The sequence below is a fragment of the Vulpes lagopus genome, chromosome 1 (genome assembly GCF_018345385.1).
Source record: "Vulpes lagopus strain Blue_001 chromosome 1, ASM1834538v1, whole genome shotgun sequence".
NCBI classification, from domain to species: domain Eukaryota; kingdom Metazoa; phylum Chordata; class Mammalia; order Carnivora; family Canidae; genus Vulpes; species Vulpes lagopus.
The window spans coordinates 79,742,450-79,764,758 of NC_054824.1; the positions used below are offsets into that span (position 1 = coordinate 79,742,450).

The following is a 22,309-nucleotide window of genomic DNA, read 5'->3' on the forward strand; positions in this document are numbered from 1 at the left end:
TAATAGATTTCCTAATACCGAATCAATTGTATGTTCCAAAATAAGTTAAATTTGGTCATCTTATATTATTTTATTACATGATGTTAGATTTTAGATTCTGTTTGCTAGTATCTGATATAGTATACTTTTGCATTGTTATTTATAAATAATATTGGTCTATAGTTTTCTTGCATTTTGTATTTTAAGATTTTATTTATTTATTCATGAGAAACAGAGAGACTGAGAGGTAGAGAAACAGGCAGAGGGAGAAGCAGGCTTCATGCAGGGAGCCTGACATGGGACTTGATCGCGGATCTCCAGGATCAGGCCCTGGGCTGAAGGTGGTACTAGACCGCTGAGCCACCCGGGCTGCCCTATTTTTTGTTTTCAATGCTTTGTAATAATTTGTAGCATCTTGGGACTGGTAGAAAGGTTTGATAGAACTATTATATGAAACCATCTTGGATAGTGCCTTTCTATTGGTTAGTTCCTCATCATTTTGTCTATTTTATTTTTTCAGAAATTAGTCTGTAAGTTTTCTATCTATAATGAGGTCAATTTTAGTAATTTATATTTCCTAGGAAATTATCCATTTCATCTGGATTTTCAAATATATTTTTATAGAGACCTGTAAATTAGTTTCTTAGGAATTCTGAGTATTTCTTTTATTTCAATAGTTATTCCTTCCTTGTCATTTTCTATTTTATAAATTTCTACTTTCTGTTTTTTCTTGATCATGTTAGCTAGTGGTTTATCTCTTTTTTAAGTTCTTTAAAAATCTGGATTGAGTATGAAAATCTGTCAAGATTTTAATAGTATCCTGTAATACCTGTGTATTGCCTGAACAACAGTCATTAACATTGAGCTCAGGGACCGCCTGGGTGGCTCAGCCGTTTAGTGCCTGCCTTCAGCCCAGGGCGTGATCCTGGAGATCCACAGTCGAGTCCCATGTCGGGCACCCTGCATGGAGCCTGCCTCTCCCTCTGCCTGTGTCTCTCCCTTTTTCTCTCTCTGTCTCTCATGAATAAATAAATAAAATCTTAAAAAAAAAAAATAACAAAAACCATTGAGCTCCCTTTCCTTTTTCTTTTTCTTTTTCCCTGCCCTTTTCCTTCCATTTAAAAAGTGCATTATTTCTACTTTGTCTCAACACATAACATTTGTACATTAATTTTCCACCCTATCCCCATCCTTGTAAGGTGTAGAGATGGAAGACTAATATAATCTACATTTTTCTTTATTCAAAATCTTACCATTGGTCTTACTGCTGAAATACTCCTAGTCATCTGTTGATTGAATGAAACTTGTTAACTGATAGACTTCTTGAAGGCTAATATGGTATAGAATTCCCCATATCTTATAAGTTTAAAACTGGTTTTTTTTTTTTTTCTGTAACCTTAATATTTGAGGCACATCTTGGCTGGATATAAACATTTGGTCCACACTTTCTTTTACTGAGTTTTAGGAAAATGCTCTGTCTGCTTTGCATGCTGTTTTTGAGAATTCTAATAGAAATTTAATTATTTTGTCCTTCTAAATATGTGGACCTTGCAATTTCTTTTTTATATTTTTGAAATTTGATAGTTTTACTAGGCTAATTAGCTAGCTAATGCTATGAAACAACTTAGTGGCTCAGGGATTCCTGGCTGACTCAGTCGGGAGAGCATGCTACTCTTGTTCTCAGTGTCATGAGTTCGAGCCCCACTTTGGGTGTAGAGATTACTTAAAAAAAATAAATAAACTTAAAAAAATACTTAAAAGAACTTAATGGCCTAAAAGCAGCAGTAAATATATATTAACTCAAAGTTTCTGTGAGTCAGAAACTTGGGAGCACCTTTGTTGGTGGTCTAGTTTAAGATTTAGTAAAGCTCTTGGCTGGGACTATAGTTATCTGAAGGATTGTTTTTAAGATGACTTGCACACATCCTGGCAAACTGGCACTCAGTTCTCCACGTGAGCTTCTCCATAGAGCTACTTGTTGTCATACTGTGGTAGTTGACTTCCCCTCGAATAAGTAATCAAAGAGAGAGCAAAATGGAAGCTGCAGTGTTTTTTTAAGAGCTAGCCTCAGTTTTAGTTGTTTTGACTGAGAGGCTAACTTGGTCCTATTACTCCATCCTTGTTGGAAACAGAAGTTTCTTGGCTGTTATTTCTGTCATAATTTTTATGTCTCATCCTGGGTTTTTTTCTCTTCATGGTACTTCAATTTTTTATATATTTGGGCTTTTAGGGTGTAGAATCTATTACTTTACCCTGAAGAATATTGATATTTTATCAGTTAGCTTCGCTGAACTCAAACTCTAAACTTTGTCTTCCTGTAGTGGACAGTAATTCAAATCTTTGTTCAGTTGTTTAAACTTTTAACTGGCTGCTTGGAGTCTGCCCACACTTGCATAGATTAGAGGTCAGCCAGATATTTGGGCAGAATTTATATGAAGAATTTAGGGTTCTCCTCTGGATCTCTCATTTCTGGACTTTCTCTGATTATTTTCTATCTCTTGCTCTTTTTTTCAAATTCTGTCAATCAATAAACTCTAGGTTTTTTTTTTTAATGATTTTATTTATTTATTCATAGAGACAGAGAGAGAGAGAGAGAGAGAGAGAGAGAGGCACAGGCACAGGCAGAGGGAGAGGGAGAAGCAGGCTCCATGCAGGGAGCCTGATGTGGGACTCGATCCAGGGTCCCCAGGATCAAACCCCGGGCTGCAGGCGGCGCTAAACCGCTGCGCCACCGGGGCTGCCCTAAACTCTAGGTTTTTATCCAAGATTTTAGTTACCCCTCTTTCCTTTTTTTTAGTCGGTCTCCAGTTCCTTTAACTATTTTGTCCAGAGTTCATATTACATTGGAGGATTTGTTTTCAATTAAAGTTTTATGACACAATTATAAAAGGTTTCTGCTTAATGGATCTTAATGAGGCCTTCTCTAATTATGCTGTTTAAAAATTACAGAACTACTCATCCCTTCCTGGTGCTTTATTTTTTGTATACTCTTATGATCTGTTGACATAGAAGGCATTTTAATGTGTGTTTGTTTTCTGATTTCCCCAACTAGAATGTAAGCTCTAAAATAAAATATTTCCCTCCTGTTCAGTGCTATTTCTTTAGTTCCTAGAATAGATTAGATTAATGCTTAAATATTTTGGCATGCATGAATGAATCCAGTGCATTAATTTCTTTCTTTTCCTGCCTCCTTATATAGTGCCCGAAAGGCAGTGGATGAGGAAGAGGAAGCGGCTGAAGAACGTAGGCATATGCGAACTATTTGGGTGACTGGCAGAAAATGTTTAACTGATAGAGAAGCAGCAGCCCTTATTGTGGAAGAAGCCAAAATGATTCTGCAGCAGGACTTAGTTGAAATGGGAGTGCAGTGGAATCTACATTCCCTTTTAAATTCTGATACACAGTCATCGCCCAGCAGTGAGTCAGAAGTAAAGGAACAGAAATTTGTACCCCAAACTAACGGATCTTGTAAAAGACTAACATTAAAGAAAAAAAGTAACTCAATGTTTAGTGATTCTTCTGCTAAGCATTCACCAAATACAGTGCAAGATCTAGAGAAAAGTGGAGAGCATACAGATTCCTTTTATTGTAAGTTACAGAATGGGAATCAAGAACACCAGGCACATGCCATTTCCAGGGCAAGAAAACAGGTTTCTTTGAATATAAATAGAGAGAAGCTAAAAACCTCTCTGAGTGAGGGAAGAAGACACACTAAGAAAGTGGTTCAGACTCTCTTATTTGAGAAAACAAAGAAAGAAGCTCTGAATTTCAGTTCAGAAAAGATCAGTACTGCCTCTGGATCTTGGAAACATAGTAAACATGTAAAACGATCCAGACACAGTAGCCCTGTGAAAGACACTGGGATGGATATAATTGATTTACAGGAACAGACTATGTCTAATCCTGTTTATCGTGAAGACTCATTTACCTTAGATGGACAGAATATGGAATTTAGAAGTCCAGAGCCTTTTGCTAAAAATGTAACTTTCTGTGCTGACGGAAAATATAGCAAAGCATCCTTCTCATCACAAAGAAAACAAAGATCAAAGAAAAAAACAAAAACTAGTGATATTCTTGTGGAACATTTTATCACACGATCCCAAAGTAAAAAAGTAACTTATCAACCCGCTAGTATGGTTAGTGAAAATGGGAGAGGATTAGTTGTTGAGTCAGAAAAAATAAACAAAGAACCGATGGTACAAAATGATTCAAAAAACCAGAATGTTTATATAAAACATGACACCCATTCAATTAACCAGTGCCCAGAAAAACATTCTGATAAACAGACAAACACTTATATCAAACAGAAAAAAGTAATAGAGGGACAAATGCCCTGTGAGACAGGTAGTAGTTATATGAATAGAGATTCAAATGTTATTATCAAGTGTGGAAGTACAAAGTTTAATGGTGAGGAAAATAAAACAAATAATCTTCAGGTATCAGGAGATAATATAAGCAGTGATGAGATACTCGGAATACATCTCCCAACTGGAAAATCAGGCCAGCATGAGAATTTTCTAAATACCTCTAGAACACAAGAAAAAACAGAGGCTTATACAGCAAACAAAACTAAGAATAATTGTGTTTCTGACTTAGGTTTAGCTCCTTGTGAATTTGAAGATAGTTTCTACCTAGATACTCAGTCAGAGAAAATAATACAACAGATGGCAACTGAAAATGCCAAACAAGGAGCAAAGGATGCCAACCTGGCAATAGGGACGATGCAAAAGAATTTAGACAAACAGAGCTCTGTAAACTCTTTTCAGAATGAGATTCATATTACTTTTCCTGGTGAACAACATTCTCCAGGAGTGACAAATACAGATTATTTGGAACTTAAGACTGTAGAGACTGTGAAACAAGACACTGATTCCCATGGAGTTGGTATCCTGACTCCAGAAAGCTTAATTTTTCATTCTCCAATACTCTTGAGGGAAAATGGCCCTTGTTTTAAAGGGAATGAACTTTCTGTCACTGACTCTCAATTAAATAGTTTTCTTCAAGGTTATCAAACACAAGAAACTGTGAAACCAGTTATGCCTCTGGTTCCTCAAAAGAGAGCTACCACTGGTTTAGAAGTAGAATGTTCGCCAGTTCCTGAAACAAGTTTGAATTTGAGTGATAATTTACTGTTTGACAGTTTTAGTGAAGACTACCTAGTAAAAGAACAACCACCCGACATACAAGTGAAAGTACCCTTTTCTTCTGAACTAACATCAAACCATTTTAGTCATTCTATGTGTCTGCAACCAGAAGGCCCAATTAGAAAATCAAATACGAATGAGAATCAAGATAATCAGCATCAGTTCACTTGTTTCAGTGATGAGTCTATTTTATTTTCAGAAATAGATTCTGCTCAGATGGTTGAAGCTTTGGACAATGTAGAAATATGTCCTGTCCAAGAGAAACTGAATACTGCAATATCTCTTAGAGCATTAGAACTAAGTGATCCAACAACTATAGGCAATGGTTATCCACAAAGAGAAGTAATTGGAGAAGATAAAGATGAAAGGTTTCAAAAACCCATGTTAATTGAAACAGGGGAAAATAATTCATTCACGTGGTCAGGGGCATCATTTGATTTAAGTCCAGGACTGCAAAGAATTTTAGACAAAGTGTCCAGTCCTCTGGAAAATGAAAAGCAAAAATTAACCACTACCAACTTGTCTAGTTTGAAAGGAAAAAATACTCAGTTTAATGACAAACAAAAAGTGATTTCAGATTTGGAGCCAAATCAAGTGGAAGGAATCTCATTTTCCCCTAATACTGAAGTAAAAAGCAAGATTGGGACACTGGAGAATAATGCCCTTCATGGTGAAACCTCATCCCTTTTGCCTTGTAAAGAAAACTGTATAGTCGATGATATTGGACTCATTCCTCCTACACCCATTCCAGCATCTGCTTCTAAGCTGGTATTTCCAAGTACTCTTGAAACATCTGTAAGATTTCGGAATACGCAAGCTGTTTTACAGCTTGGTAAAAGTTACTCATTTGGCTCATCTTCAAATATTAAAAACCAAGATTTAAGTTCAGAGAGTAGAAATGGTTTAGAAGACGATGGTCCTATTAGAGATACAAGTTTTTCACTGCAGTTATCACAGGATGGATTGCAATTAACTCCAGCCTCATTCAGCCCAGAAAGTTTGGCCATAATTGATGTAGCAAGTGACCAAACTCTCTTTCAAACGTTCATTAAGGAGTGGCAGTGCAAAAATCGATTTTCCATCTCACTGGCTTGTGAAAAGATCAGTAATTTTACGTCTTCTAAAAGTGCTGCTATCGGTGGTAGATTTAAGCAAGGTAAGATTTTTTTTTTAGTTTTTCATATTTTCATATCTATATGTAATATAGTAGGTTGGGATGGGTGTGAGCCTTTTTGGTATTGGATATTAAGTGTAAATTTACTCAGAATTTAATTAAAGTTTCTTCTATGTGGGTTTACCTGTAGAACAGCCTTTTCATTGAGCACAACTAGATTAATAGTAGTTGCCATCTGATAAGGGAGGGGTGACTCCAGGACGTGTGGATATGAGAGCTGAACATTGAGAAAAAAGCTCAAGCTGGGATACTGAACTAATGCAGACCACCAAGGCACTACTCATTCCTCTGGCTCTGATTTACTTTTAACAGCTGTTGTCTAATCAAGCCTGTGTCTGCCTCTTTCTTCATAAGCCATGAATCCCACCTGAATAGCCTTCCTATGGTAGATGTCCATACTAGGTGGTCCAAAGGGAGTTCCAGACCACTCTTTTATCTTAGGACAAGGACCTAGCAGCCAACCTTATTGCTATTGTGGCTACCACAGTTGTGGCTGATTTAGGGGCCAGCATTGGAATAACATTTGGCAGCTTAATCTTTGGGTATATCAGGAGTCCATCTCTCAAACAGCAGCTCTTTGTTCAGTGCTATTCTGGACTTTGCCCTGTGTCAGACCGTGGAGCTCTTTGATTGTTGCCTTCCTTATCCTTCTCACTTTATGAGACTCCACAGAGGTCATTTACCTGTCCCTGCTTCCTCAAGTCCAGGCCATATCTGGTGCTAGAGTATGCTAAGATTTACTAAAGATTTACCACTAAACATGATGTTTCTTTTTAAGAAAAATCATATATAAATATATGATTTTATATATATATATGTGTATGTTAGAATACGAGTTTGTAAAAACTAAAATATATGTTTTGAACAAGTATCACCTTTTTGGTATCTTAATAGTATAGCATCATGGTTTTTATTAATAATCAGTGCTCATGAATTATTTTATATTAAATTGTAATATCTACATTCACTTGTATAATCACAAAAGGACATAGAAAATAGGCACTATATTTTTAACAACGTACATTAGCTACATTTTTCAGTACTTCTCTCAAGTAGGCTTGTATCTCCACTAATGTTCATGAATTCTATGCCAAAATGTTGATCCCAAAGCCTTACTGAGCCCCTCCAAGTTTTAAAGCATTGAACCTTTTGTCAAATAATGCCATGTATGTATATTCCTATCTTGTTTCATGACAATAAGGATTCTGTTTCATGGGGAATTGCTGTAGTCAGCTTGACAGCCTGCTGTGGAAATTGAAGATTTGATCAGATTTCTTAAATCTCTGCATTTATGAATGAACTTTTTCATAAAATTTGAGTGTTATACTCTATGTTGGCAAATCGAATTCCAATAAAAAATACACATATAAGAAAATTAAAAAAAGAAAACTCTTCAAACTGTCAAAGCAAAAAAAAAAAAGTTTGAGTATTTGATCTTCAATTCATGGAACATGTGTTTTGTTTTTAATTTTTTTTGAGTGTAGTTGACACGCAATGTTATATTAACTTCATGTGTACAACCTAGTGATTCAACAAGTTTATACATAGCACTATGTTTACCACGAATATAGCTACCATCTGTCCTCATACATTGCTATTACAGTATTATTGACTATATTCTTTATGCTGTGTCTTTTATTCCCATGACTTATTCATTCCATAACCAGAGGCCTGTCTCTCCCACTCCCTTTCACCCATTTTGCCCAATCTTTCACCTCACATTCCCTCTCGCAACCATCATCTGTTTGTTCTCTGTATTTATGGCTCTGATTCTACTTTTTGTTTATTCATTTGTGTGTTTTTGTTTTAGATTCTACATCTGAGGTAAAATCATATGTTACTTGTCTTCTCAGTCTGATTTATTTCACTTAGCATAATACCTTTTAGGTCCATGTTGCCTCACATGCCAAGTTCTCATCCCTTTTTTTAGCAGTGTAATATTTCATTGTATATGTATACCACATCTTCCTTATTCATTTGTCTGTCAATGCACACTTAAGTCATGGAGCACATGTATTAATGACAAGTTTTATATACTTTTATATTGATTAGTACTTTCCATTTTTCATTCAACATATATAAAATTGAGCACATTGTGGTGGGGTTAGAGGGATAAAATTATTCACTTAAATTTAACAAATATGTGCCATTTATTTTCAAGGTATTGGGGATATAATTGTAAATAAGATAGATTGATTTTGGACCTGTATCTCTAAAGTTGGAGATGCCTTATTTTAGAATATATGTTGGCTCCAAATTCAAATTCATATCAGATTCTTCACAAAGAAGTAAGATGTTTAATTTTTTGGAGTTTCTTTGTATTTAGAATGGCTGAGTTTGGGGTGCCTAGGTGGCTCAGTTGGTTAAGCACCTGCCTTTGGCTCAGGTCATGTTCCCACGGTCCTGGGATCAAACCCCATATCAGGCTCCCTGCCCAGAAGGGAACCTGCTTCTCCCTCTTCCTCTGCTGTTCCCATTACTTGTTCTCTCTCTCTTTCTGTTAAATAAATAAATAAATAGTCTTAAAAGAATTGCTGTGAGGTCACTGCACAATTTTTATACTTTGGTCTTTATTCCTGTTTGAGTTATAGCAATTCAGAATACAGCTTTAAAAAAATTTAATACTAAATTTAAAATCTAGAAAGATTTTATGTATAACTAAAAATGACCATCCAAATAATGCATATTTTAGGGATCTGGAAATTTTGCCAAATAGTTTTTTATTATAATCATTGCTTTTTTAACATTCAGTTTAATGACTTTGTTTTGAGATTTTTAACTATTTCACTTTTGATTTACTTAGTTAGCTCACCTCAGGAAACCCCTAATAGAGATGATGGCATTCCTGTTAAAGGTTGTGATGACATTCTGCTGGTTGGTCTGGCAGTATGCTGGGGTGGAAGAGATGCCTATTATTTTTCATTGCAGAAGGAACAAAAGCATCCTGGTAAGTAATCACTATTTGGCTTAATCATCACATAATTTTAATATAATCTCTATTAGGATAGTGACCTATTTGTTGAGAATTTGTTGCCTGAATTTCCTGATACTTAACTAGAATTTATTTTTACTATTAAAAAATTTGGGGGGGTGGATAGTGGATATGTGTACATTATCTCATATATTAACTAGAATGAATGTCTAAAGGATCACCTTTACTCCTCTCTACTTATTACATGGGCTACTAATACTATTTTTTCTTCTTAGGGGTAATGGAGACTTAGGGACTCCCTGGCCACTTTGAGGGTTTGCTTTTGAAGACTTTCTTCTCAGACTTTTTTCGTGTTACTGACTGGGTCTGGAACTTACCTAGAAATATTAATGAGCTGAACATCTACAGCGTTTGCAGATGTCTGTGGAATTGAGAGGATATGATCTGGAAAAGCCTTGTGATCTGATTACAGTTGTTGCATTACCTAGCTGATAGATTGGTTGTAGACAGGAGCAAAATAAATAAGTAAACACTTTAAAGAATGCCATATAATGTCTATTCCTGAATAAGCATGAAATATTTTCGGTGGTTTTGAGGGAGAATGTGTTGTGTTGAGTAGATACTTGAAGTTTTATTTTTTTTTAGATGTAACATTATTGTTCATACTAAATCTTTTTATTTTTTATTTATTTTTTATTTTTTTCTAAATCTTTTTAAAAAGGAGTTCGTTTAAAATTCCTTTCAAAATAACTTTTATGCTTTTAATTCCTTATTCTGAGAAATGTAAATTTGATTTTAGAAATCTTGATATTTAAAAATTTCACCTAATTAAGTAGAACATTATAAATTACATGGCACATGCCTTAATTTTTACAATACGAAGTACTTCATCTATATAGCCAACATGACTTGAATAAGGTCATGCTCAATTATTGGTTCCGTGGAACTAGACCCTTAGGCTTCTGAGTCTTTTTCAATCTTTTCATTAAAAAAAACACTGCTTCAAATGAATGGATGTAATTTTTGCCTTAAAAGACTTTTTGTTTGTTTTTTTAAAGAAATTAGTTCCAGTTTGGTCCCACCGTCTCTGGATCCAAGCCTGACTGTGAAAGATAGAATGTGGTACCTTAAATCCTGCTTTCAAGAGGAATCTGATAAAAAACGTTCTATTATCATCTATGACTTCATCCAGAGCTATAAAATTCTTCTTCTGTCCTGTGGTATCTCCCTGGAACAAAGTTATGAAGATCCTAAGGTTTCATGTCTTATTTAACTTTTACCTTACTTAAAAAAAATTTTTTTAACGTGTAGTGTTAATTCTTAAATGACTTGATATTTAGAGTAGTCACTTCTTTATCCAGTTAATCTCATTCTCTCAGAACAGAATGTTATGCACCAAATAAGTCTGTGTAGATAAAAATAGAGATTCCAAAAATTCCAAGCACTAAAGTTCATATCTTTCCTCAGAGATTTAAAATTTTTCTGTTTTGGTTGTGTTTCAAATTTTCTGTCTCATAATAAATTAGAAATGAAATGAGAACTGTCAGATTTAAATATATGATAGCAAGATATTTCAAATATCCGTGAAGACAGAAGCAGAAAATAAGAAAAATGTGTAGATATAAGACATCCAAAAAAATAGTAGTTAGGGTCGTTAAGCATAGGGACAGATTACTAGCCCATGAGATCCTCACTATTATAATAGCAAAGCATTATACACTTCTCATAATGATGACTGAGTTATTAATCAAGGGTAACTTATGTTATTGTAACATACATTTTGTAGTATAATACATTTTCACAAGACATTTGTTTACAATATCATAGTTCTCAAAGAGATATCATTTTTCCCCCTGTGGATACTGGATACATGAGGCATATGAAACATTAATTTTATTGTTTATATATATATATATACATATATATATATATATATTTTAATTAAAGTTCGATTTGCCAGCATATAGTATAACACCCAGTACTCATCCCATCAAGTACCCTCCTCAGTGCCTGTCACCCAGTCACCCCATCCCCCTGCCCACCTCCCCTTCCACTACCCCTTGTTCATTTCCCAGAGTTAGGAGTCTCTTATGTTTTGTCACCCTCTAATTTTTCCCACTCATTTTCCCTCCTTTCCCCTATAATCCCTTTCACTATTTCTTATACTCTCCGTATGAGTGAAACCATATAATGATTGTCCTTCTTCGATTGACTTACATCACTCAGCATAATATCCTTCAATTCCATCCACTTCAAAGCAAATGGTGGGTATTCATCCTTTCTAATGACTGAGTAATATTCCATTGTGTGTGTGTGTGTGTGTGTGTGTATGTGTGTGTGTATGCACCACATATTTATTCATCTGTCGATGGACATCAAGTCTCCTTCCACAGTTTGGCTATTGTGGATGAAATATTAATTTTGAATTGAGATATAATACTACTTGGTTGTTATTAGCAATATAATCAATAATGGGATAAATTTTGGTTTCTTAGTCTCTTGAGCTTTTTGGGGAAGATTTTCAAAGACATTTTCAGAAAGCTGAAGCTACTGTCCTTTTCTATAGTTCAAGCTAGGGTTAAGTTCTATGTAGTTTTTAAACTGACGTTTACTGAATATAAAAAAAAAAGTTATCACTTAATTTTGATGTTCCAGAGTCCAAAATGAGAATATGTGTAATATGGGCTTCTTATTAAAACCACTATACCATCTCAGATTAACTATAGCACTTTTTGCATAAACTACTTGAAATATCCAGTAATTGGTTTTATCAATCACAACACTTTTTTTTTTTTAAGATTTTTATTTATTTATTCATGAGGGGCACAGAGAGAGAGGCAGAGACACAGGCAGAGAGAAAAGCAGGCTCCCTTCAGGGATCCTGACGTGGAACCCGATGCTGGGTCGCCTCCAGGACCATGCCCTGGGCTGAAGGCGCCGCCAAACCGCTGAGCCACTGGGGCTGCCCAATCACAACACTTTTGATATAAGAAGATAAACTATTAATTTTAAAAATCTCTTCTAAGAAACATTTACCAACTTTTACATCAAACTACCTTATTCTATCTTCTCTAAAAGGTTCCTGATGACCAATTTCTAATGTGGGTCCCTGTAGCTCCAACAATTCTCTGTGTACCAGCTGATTATTCTAAAATTGAACTCATTCTGACACTATCTACCCAGGTCATTACCTGTGCTTCTGACCCATTAGCTATAAATCAAAGGTTCCCACCACCCTCCTCCTTGAGTTCAATTAATTTGCTAGAAGGGCTTACAGAGCTCATAAAACCAGTTTATTCTCTAGATTACTGAGGGTTTTTTTTATACAAAAAGATATTAAAGGATATGAATCAACAGCCAGATGAAGAGATACATAGGGTCAGGAGTGTAAGAAGGAGCACAGCTTCTATACCCTCTTCAAACACATCATTCTCCCTGCATGTCCATGTGTTCACCAACCTGGAAGCTCTCCAAATCCTGTCTTTTGGGTTTTTATGGAGACTTCATATACTAGAATGATTGATTAAATCATTGGCCAGTGGTGCAGCCCCCCCCCCCCCCATCCCAGGAGACATGGGACTAGAAGTTCCAACCCTCCAGTCACAGGATTGGTTCTCCTGGCAGCCATTCTTCATTCTTAGGTGATGTGACCTAGAGTCATTCAAAAGCTACCTCATTAACATAACAACAGACATCTTTCATCTCCCTCTCATTTTAGCAAATTTCAAGGATTTTAGAAATGAAGATGAAGACCAAATACACATTTCTTATCATGAATCACAATCCACCCCGGTATTTAAACACGATTATTATAACATGATTGTTATAGCAAAACAATAGTAAAAATCAAAGAAAGTTGGCACATTACTAGAATGCCATTCAGTTATTAACTATTCAGTTTATCATCATTATCATATGGAAAATGTCTCCCAGGTTTGCAAGCTTCCATTTGATTTTTACCAGGTTCCAAAAGCAAGAGGAGTGTCCACAATATAGAGTTTCACTCTTTCAGGTATCTGGCATAACTAAGCTAAGAGACAATATCATCTCTTGCTTAGAGCCTCTCTTGAGGTGTTACTATTGGATTTTCTTCATTACATAACCCATTTATTAATTTCTTTACTCATAGCTACTATTTTTCCTTCTATACTTTTAACTTTTATGTTACAGTTTTAACTTTTTATGTTACAGTTCCTAAGGGCCGGGTGTGCCTTCACCCCATCTGGCATGATTATAGTTTCTTGCTTAGGAAACAACCATTTCCAGCCCAATACTTGTAGTCCTGGTCCTGTGACCCCTGCATCAGCTAAGAGGAAAAAAGTTGAGGTGATGTGAGGAAGAAAGTGTATCAACACCTTCCCTACCCTTAGTAACCCAGACCCAACAGAGAACTATATCCAGTGGGATACTCCTTTAGCCCCACTCATGTTCATGTTGAGTGGGAGCACATCTGATGAAGGTATATAAGCCAGCTCTTCCTGCCTTTATCTCCCCCCATTTTAGACAGCCTGTGTGTTTAATTGCCCATTCCAGTTCTCTGTCAAACTAGTAGTACTTGAAAGGATATCTCTTTACCCATTGTTGAACATTATGGGCTTTGGTGTGAAGAAATGATGGTCCACCATCCAAACTGGTGCAGTGTTTTCTGTTCTGGTTCTTCTATAGGACTCAGAGCATTTGCACCTACAATTAGATAAGCAAAGCATGGTCCAGTGTCCATGTCTGTTCCTATCTGGACCCATTTGTACCTCCCCAAGGCTGCTAGCATTAGTCTCATCTGCCAGCTATATTCCTGGCCTTCCTACAGGGGAATTTGCCAAATAACCATCTCTCTCTTGTTGACCTATAAAGTAAGTTTGTTTTGGCATTCTGTGCCTCAGTGGGTACAAGAGGAATATGCCTAGATTCTACCCATCTCTGCTTTGGTGCAGCAAACCATGTCCACTCATTTCATGGACCCAAGCAACCATCTCAAAGGGGCATACTGAGACATCTGCTTGATGATTCTAGTCACCCTGTAAATCTAGAAGGGAGTTCTTGTGAAAGGCATTAATGTGCCCTACTTTAATGCACCCCTTCAAATTTCCATAGGACTGTGTCCCAAAAGAGCATCCCTTTAGCAGGCCAGATCTCTGTTGCCATCTTGACTGACATTTTGGGCAGGCTGTTGGGCATTATTCATGAGCCAGTGAAAATCCATATATATATAGGGCCTTTTCCCAGCTGTTCAATTCTTTCATCACTGCTAGGAAAATAGCATGCAATTCAGCACACCAGGATGATCTGTTTTTATCTTCTTTGAATAGAAGGATGACCTTCCAAAAGAAGGTATTGTTCATTCACTTTGGAACTGCTATCTGCAAACCTAGCAGCTCTTTTCAGTCAGTCAAGAGCTGTTTATAGAGCACTGTCCAAGTGACAGTAGAATCCACCAGCTTCTCCTCACACAATTCCAGAGTCAAGCCTAAGAGAAAAGAGGCTCCCTGCTCTTGAGTATCTCTTCTTTGCATTCCCCAGTCAGCATGATCCTGTATAATGTGTTTCCATTTTATTATGGAACTCTACTGGGCACTGCCATCTCCATTAGAGCATTTCTCAGATATCACCCATGTTGGGTGGGTATTTCAGGTTTCAAGGCTGTTACATCCTTTAGTCATAGAATAGCTTCAGTTAATCATGTCAGATAACAAGGCCACAAATACCCTCAAATGGAAATTCTCTTATTTAAAGCCCCAGTAGTCACTGTTGGGAGGTGCTCACAGACTTGTCATTAGCCCCAGTCTCACATAGGGCTACTGCACAAAGAATTTGTGCCTACCAGCACTTGAGCTTCATTCTACACTGTACAGGCTCAGGTAGTCTTATTGGTTCACACTGAGCATGTCCATTTAACATTGCTTAAGGGGTAGGATTTATATGCTTTGTGTTTTATAATACTAATTATGGGGCATATTCCTCTGTCAGACATAATGTCCATTCCCAAAATGCAGTCAGGTGGGGACCCAACCACCTCATCTAAAGCCTGTTCAAACAGAGATTCTCCTCAGACTTTTTCCTTAATTCTATCAACCCTTATATTTCTAATTATAACCTCCATTAGGATTTCATCAACATGTTTTAGTTTTATGAAACTAGGTAAGGAAGGTGTTCCCCAGACAGATATAACACTTATAACCATAAAATATTCAGATAAAGGACTTCCTTTCTTTTTAAAAAGATTTTAAACTTCCTTTCTTTTTAAAAAGATTTTATTTATTTGAGAGAGAGAGAATGAGCAGGAAGAAGGGCAGGGGGAGAAGCAGACTCCCTGCTGAGCAGGGAGCCAGGGCTCAATCCCAGAACCTCAAGATCATGACCTGAGCCGAAGGCAGACTCTTTAACTGAGGTAACTAGGTGCCCCAAGTGGATACAACTTATTTACATAATATCTGCTTAAACATTCCAATTTATATAATCCTGTCAACCATTACATTTTTACCTTTGTAGCCCAAGTCAGGGCTTCAGTGGGTTTTGGTATCACAGTTCCTGTATCTCCCATCAAGGAGTCCTGGAAACTTTTCTTTTCCACTTCCAGACAGTTTTACCTACTCTTGTCTGAAAGGCTTTGAGTCACCAGGGAAGTGTTGAGCCAAGGGACCCCCCCCCCCCCCCCCCCCGCCCCAAATCCCTTTTATCAGTCTTTAACTTGATTAATCTGCCTAACACTGATTGCTGGTCAGGTTTCTCATTGTAAAGAGATTGTAAAGAGATCTGTCTTCAAGATTTTGAAATTTCTCCGAATTATGGTAAATAGACCAGTGTTGTTTGGGGCGCTTTAATGTTGGGGGACTAGAAGGGAGTTGCTTTGACCCACCCAGCCTTTGGTGGTGCTTTATTAAAATCTTTTTTTAACCTATCAGTACCCATTTTATTCATCACATTTCATAATAACCATCTAAAGATGTCCACCCTGCTAGGGTAAGTCCTGAGACTCTTCCCTTTCTATTTCCTCTTTTTCTTGCTCCTGTCAATATTTTCTTCATATTCACCTTATTTCTTAACCTTTTACAAATTTGTACCTTGTTGGGAAGTCTCTTGACCTCTCCCTGCCTCTTCCCATTCTCTTGTTAATACACCTAATGTTTTTATTACCATCTCTAAGGCCAATGAGAGGAAGTTTAGAAGACCAATATAATGAGGCTTTCCAAACTATCCCTCAGTTTTGCAACATTAGGATTATATGGGGTACCTGAGTGAAAGGAGACACTTTAAACCACAGCATTTACTATGACCTGGGTAATGGGTAGATTTCAGCAGATAAATGCCCCAGTTATCATAAAGCAGTCCCATATGGCTTGCATATGAAGAATAAAAGAGGGATAGTTGTCTTCTCAAGATAAACGGACTACAATGGCTTTTATCCAGGGCACCAGGCTAGCTGTTTCCATAGGAATAAACTCCCTTGTGTCTGGATCACATACACTCAACTTCGATTGTACCATAGTGAGATGTGGGTCCTACATCAACCCTGTGCTCTTCCATTCTGCAGCATCCAAAACCAAACACTCCTCCAAAATTCCTCTCATAATCCATTTCAGTAAAAGTTCCTCAAGAATCTAATAATACTGATGCACTCAGTGGATTACCACTCTTGCCAGCACCTCCGTGTTCACAAACCTTGAAGCTCTCCAAACCCTGTCCTTTTAGGATCTTATGGAGCCTTCATTACATAGGCACAATTGATTCAATCATTGGCCATCCCTGATCAGTTCAACCTCCAGGTTCCTCCCAACAGGTCAGGGGGCAAGACTGGAAGTTCTAGCCATCCAATCACAAGGTTGGTTCCTCTGGCATAAACTCCCAGCCTTAAGTAACATAAGGCTTGACAAACATAATTTGTCATTAACATAACAAAAGATACCTTTATCTCTCACAGTTTAGAAAGTTTCCAGGGTTTTAGAAGTTCCCTGCTAGAAATGGGGACAAAGACCAAGTTCATATTTCCTACTGTAATTACAATATCACATTCCCCTATCAAACTACATTCTTAACCTACAGAAGAAGTAATGAGTCATTTAATTGTCATTATGAAGAGGGCTTAGATTTCCCTATTCTAATTTAGCTTTGACCTGCTAGATCACCTAGTATTAGACAGTACAAGTATTCTAGTCTCGCAGGGGAGCTAAAAAAAGCAATCAAATGATTTGTTGCATGGTCCTGTTGGCAGGCCCTCATCCTGGGGGGAGAGCCTAGAGGCTTTCTGAAACTTTGAGTATAAACTTTTAATGGCAAAACATTTATGTTTCACTTCTCATGATGTTGAAAGAATTTTTAAAAACCTAAAACTTATATAGGCCCATTGTTATTATAGTAGCTTAGCTAAAATCAGCCTTAGTGGAAAAGATTCCATCTACATTTTCAGGAATACGGTTTTAATTATCTGAGAGGCACTTTGACTTTCAAGCTAATTTCAGAACCAGATCAGCAGGAATGTTGTAGTAATGGAAGAGTTTTAAGTTTTCCTTCTTTGAAAACTGCTCTTATTAGTACCAAAAATGAGTCCTGATGCAACTTACGATTATTGTTACCTTCTCCTCTCTTAGGAACACCACTGAAACAGTATTAAGTGAAAATGAGTGAGATTTCCCCTTCTAATTTAAATGTGCACAAATGTCTTTGAACCCATGCAGGTGGCATGCTGGTTGCTAGATCCAGATTCTAAGGAGCCAACTCTTCACAGCATTGTTTCCAGTTTTCTTCCTCATGAGCTTCTCCTCTTGGAAGGGATAGAAACTGGACAAGGAATTCAGAGCCTGGGGCTGAATGTCAACACTGAGCATTCTGGGCGATACAGAGCATCTGTAGAGTCGATTCTTGCCTTCAATGCTATGAATCAACTCAATTCTTTGTTGAAGAAGGAAAACCTTCAAGGTAAAAACAGTGTTGCTGACATTTTTATGCTGTTACAGACTGGTCATGGTTTTATATTTAGCACTTTTTATCACGGTCTTTATTATTCTGTATCACACTTCTAAAGTAAACTCTTGTTTTTGGATTGTCTAGTACAGAAGTCAACACACTTTCTGTAAAAGGACAGACATTAAAAATTTTTGACTTTGCAGAATCATAAATATTGTCTCAATCATAAATATTCAACTCTGCCATCAAAGCACAAGTACCACAGACACTATGAAAATGAGTATTCCAATAAAACTTTATTTATGGAAACAGGCACCTGGCCCTGATTTGGCTATAGTTTGGAGATCTTAGACTCTATTGTAATGAAGAGAATTAGTGACATTTTATCATTTGTTGCTAATTTTGTATTTGAAATTTATTCAGTGATTTTTATTCACTCTTAAAATCTAATCTGTCATGGAATTTAAAAAGTGAACTTTTTCTTTTTAGAACTATAAATAGTTAATTCTCTAGCAAAGGATACTCATGTTAATCTTTTTTTACGTAATGATAAATACCGTGGATTTATTGTGCAGTCTGCTGGACCAGAGTGAGTACCTGGACTTCAGAGAACATACCATATGATAAAGTGGAACAAAGTTGACTTCATTGGGAGAAGATTTAAACCATGAACTTATTGCCTGATTAATAAATACTAGAAACAGCAGACTATGAATTCACATAGATCAGGTTTGAATCTAGGTTGTATCACTTATTAATGAGAAGCCTTGGGCAAGTTACTGATACTCTCTTTTTAAAATTTTTTTAATTTTAATTTATTATTATTTTTTTAAGTTTTTAATTTTTTAAAAAGATTTTATTTATTTATTCATGAGAGGCACAGAGAGAGAGAGAGAGAGGGGCAGAGATACAGGCAGAGGGAGGAGCAGGCTGCACATGGGGAGCATGATGTGGGACTTGATCCCTAGACTCCAGGATCCTGCCCTGGGCTGAAGGCAGACACTTAACTGCTGAGCCACCCAGGCGTCCCTATTGACACTCTTTAAATCTGTTGCTTATAATATTATGAATATTAAATGAGAGCAAAAAAACAGTGTTTGTCGGAGTAGGTACTCATTATTGTGTTATAATAGTAATGTTCTCTCCTGCATCACTGGGTTAGAATAATATAAAGGTCAGACTGACTTGTTTGTTCATAGGAGACTTGCTTAAGCGATGTTAATTAGCAGATCTTGAACCTGTGCTGAAATATTTCAAACTCAGTTTCTCTCAGCCAGTATAGGCAGGCCAGGGAGTTGGAGTATGCCAACATATGCCACAGGGCTGCTTCTACATTAATGGATGATAATGCTGAATGAACGAAGCTCTCTTTCCTACTCTGTCAGTCTGGTCTGCCCTTAGGATAGGTGTCCTGGATAATCTGTGTAGTTCCCAGACACTAACAATTTGGTGATGGTGATGTGGATTAGTCTGTAACTTTTTATGAACATTTGTTGCCCATTATCAGAACTAAAAGCTTTCAATATCTTTGGGAGGGAACTTTTCCACTACTTAAAGACAATTTTTCACTTATAGAAAAAGGAAACTGTGGTTTTCCTTTCCAGAAAAGTAAAAGAAACCCTATAGACTTGTTATTTTTAACTTTTACAATTTCAGTATGCCTTGAAAGTTCCTTCTGTAGGTGATATTTTCAAAAGTGGGTGCCTAATAGATTAAATGCATTCTTGTACAGTGCAGAGTCTTTCTTATTCAGAGTCCATAGAATTGAATGAAGTACCTTGAGATAAAATTTTTGGAGAGAATGTAAACAGCTGTCAAATTTTGTTTGGAAATAATGATTTCAGGATGTACTTGAGGATCTCCAGAATCTTCATCCTTTTTCTTTTCTCATTCTCTTGCCTCTTAGATGGGTATGTTCTGACAGCTGACTTCTCCCACTAGAAAGCTGATTTTTGTTTGGGTGTGACTAAATTTTAATAACAGTGTGTCTTAGCTTGAAGTGACTCAGGACCAAATATCCTAGTCTCTTCACATGGCTCATTTAAGTCATTTCTGGAGTGGTTTGAATATAGATGATTTTCTAGGGACGAGAGTGAGTTGGTTTCTCTCTTTTTTGAAGGATCCCAGCTATACAGATTTGTGTTTGTCATAATTTTTCTTTCATGAACAATATCATCATTGGTCAATGTATAGTCCTTTTATTATTTATTATTATTTTAATATATAATAACTGTTAACTCACATTATTAGTAACAGACATTTTTGTCTACCTGTGTGCTCCTCCTTTCTTGCACATCCCAATTTTTATGTTTATCATTCTCTTATTTTTTATTTTATTTTAAATTTTGTTTTTTAATTAAAAAAAGTTTTAGCACATATATAGGTCCAAACAATATATTATTTGGTTTTGCTTATTTTTGAACTTTGTAAAACACCTGTCACATTGGGACTTGCTTTTCTTTCTCAGCATCATGTTTATAAGATTCATGCATGTTATTGCAGGAATCTATAATTTATTCATTTTCGTTGTGTAATATATCACTGTGTGAATGTGCCAAAATTAATCTATTTTACTGTTGATGAATGTTTGGGTTGTGTCTACTTTTATTTTGTTTTGCGATAGCAAGTAGTTCTGTATACACATTCTTATACATATATCCTAGTACATGTGGGCAAGAATTTCTTTTGAGTGTAAAATTACTCTGTCATGAGAATTGAAATACTCAACTTTATAAGATTATGCTAAATTGTTTTCCAAAATAGTGTATAAGTTTACTCTTCAAATAGCAATGTGAAAGAAATCTTGCTGATTCATATTTCTCAACTTTGCCAATTCATCAGTTATAAAATGTAACTTTTCTTTCTTGTGTTTTGTTTTTGATAAGAAAGTTGCTCTAGTTTCATGGAATGAGTTGATAAATATAACCTCTTTTTTTTGGAGGAGGAGTTTTTGTATCATAGAAATGATGTATTCCTTGAAATTTTGGTAGGTTTTGCCTACAAACTGTTTCTTTGTGGATATATATATATATATATATATATATATATATATATAATATAGGAAATATATATTTTTAAGATTTTATTCATTTATTCATGAAAGACAGAGAGAGGCAGAGGGAGAATCAGGCTCCCTCCAGGGAGCCTGATGCATGACTCAATCCCAGAACCCCAGGATCACACCCTGAGCCAAAGGCAGATGCTCAACCACTGTGCCACTCAGGCATCCCTTTCGAAATATTTTTATTTTTTTATTTTCTTTTTAAATTTTTATTTATTTATGATAGTCACAGAGAGAGAGAGAGAGGCAGAGACACAGGCAGAGGGAGAAGCAGGCTCCATGTACCGGGAGCCCGACGTGGGATTCGATCCTGGGTCTCCAGGATCGCGCCCTGGGCCAAAGGCAGGCGCCATACCGCTGCGCCACCCAGGGATCCCTGGAAATATTTTTAACTATTACTTTGATTTCTTTGATAACTGTAAGATTATTCCATTGTATCTTTAATTTTGTTTTGGTGAACTATATTTTTATTATATATTTTTATTATAATAAACTATATTTTTAGGAATTACCCCTTTCATGTAGATTTTCAAATTTATTATCATTAAACTATTGCTGATTTTTAAACTTTTTTTATGTATCTGCGGTTTATCTGTTACCTTTTTCTTTCATCATATTGTTTAATCTTACTTAGAAGTTTATCCAATTTTTCAGTCTTTTTTTTTAACCTAGCAAAGTATTTGGAGCTTATAAATTAAATGAGATATTCATATAATGAGTACTTTATTGATGTAATCAAAATTTAAGCAAAAACCTGTAAACATATAAAATGATCAATATCATTAGTCATGAGGGAAATGCAAATCAAAACCATAAGATGCCACTTCACACCCATTAGGATGGCTAGAATCAAAAAGATGGCCAAGTATTGACAAGAATGTGGAGAAACTGAAATCACCATTCATTGCTGGTAAGAATGTAAAATGGTACAGCAGCCGCTTTTTAAGTTCAACAGTTCCACAAAATAGCTGGGTCATGTGATAACCCATGTGATATCACATGATCCAGCTATTCCACTCCTAGAAATTTCCACAAAACAAACCAGAAAACGTATATCCACACAAAAACTTTTACACAAATGATTTTGGCAGGATTATTCATAATAGTAAAAAAAAAAAAAA

General features: G+C 36.1%; 1 protein-coding gene across 2 annotated transcripts in view; it reads left to right on the top strand.

The window, feature by feature from the left end:
- Positions 1-22,309, top strand: part of POLQ (DNA polymerase theta) — a 129,928-nt gene that overhangs the window by 61,314 nt on the left and 46,305 nt on the right. For both annotated transcript variants that reach the window (XR_005983269.1, XM_041726868.1), the window contains exons 16-19: positions 3,179-6,279; positions 9,101-9,244; positions 10,288-10,484; positions 17,899-18,139. Coding sequence is in view for 1 of the 2 variants with exons in the window: in XM_041726868.1 (XP_041582802.1) it covers positions 3,179-6,279; positions 9,101-9,244; positions 10,288-10,484; positions 17,899-18,139 (3,683 nt within the window). In the remaining variant the exon portion in view is untranslated. The remainder of the gene's footprint in view (positions 1-3,178; positions 6,280-9,100; positions 9,245-10,287; positions 10,485-17,898; positions 18,140-22,309) is intronic.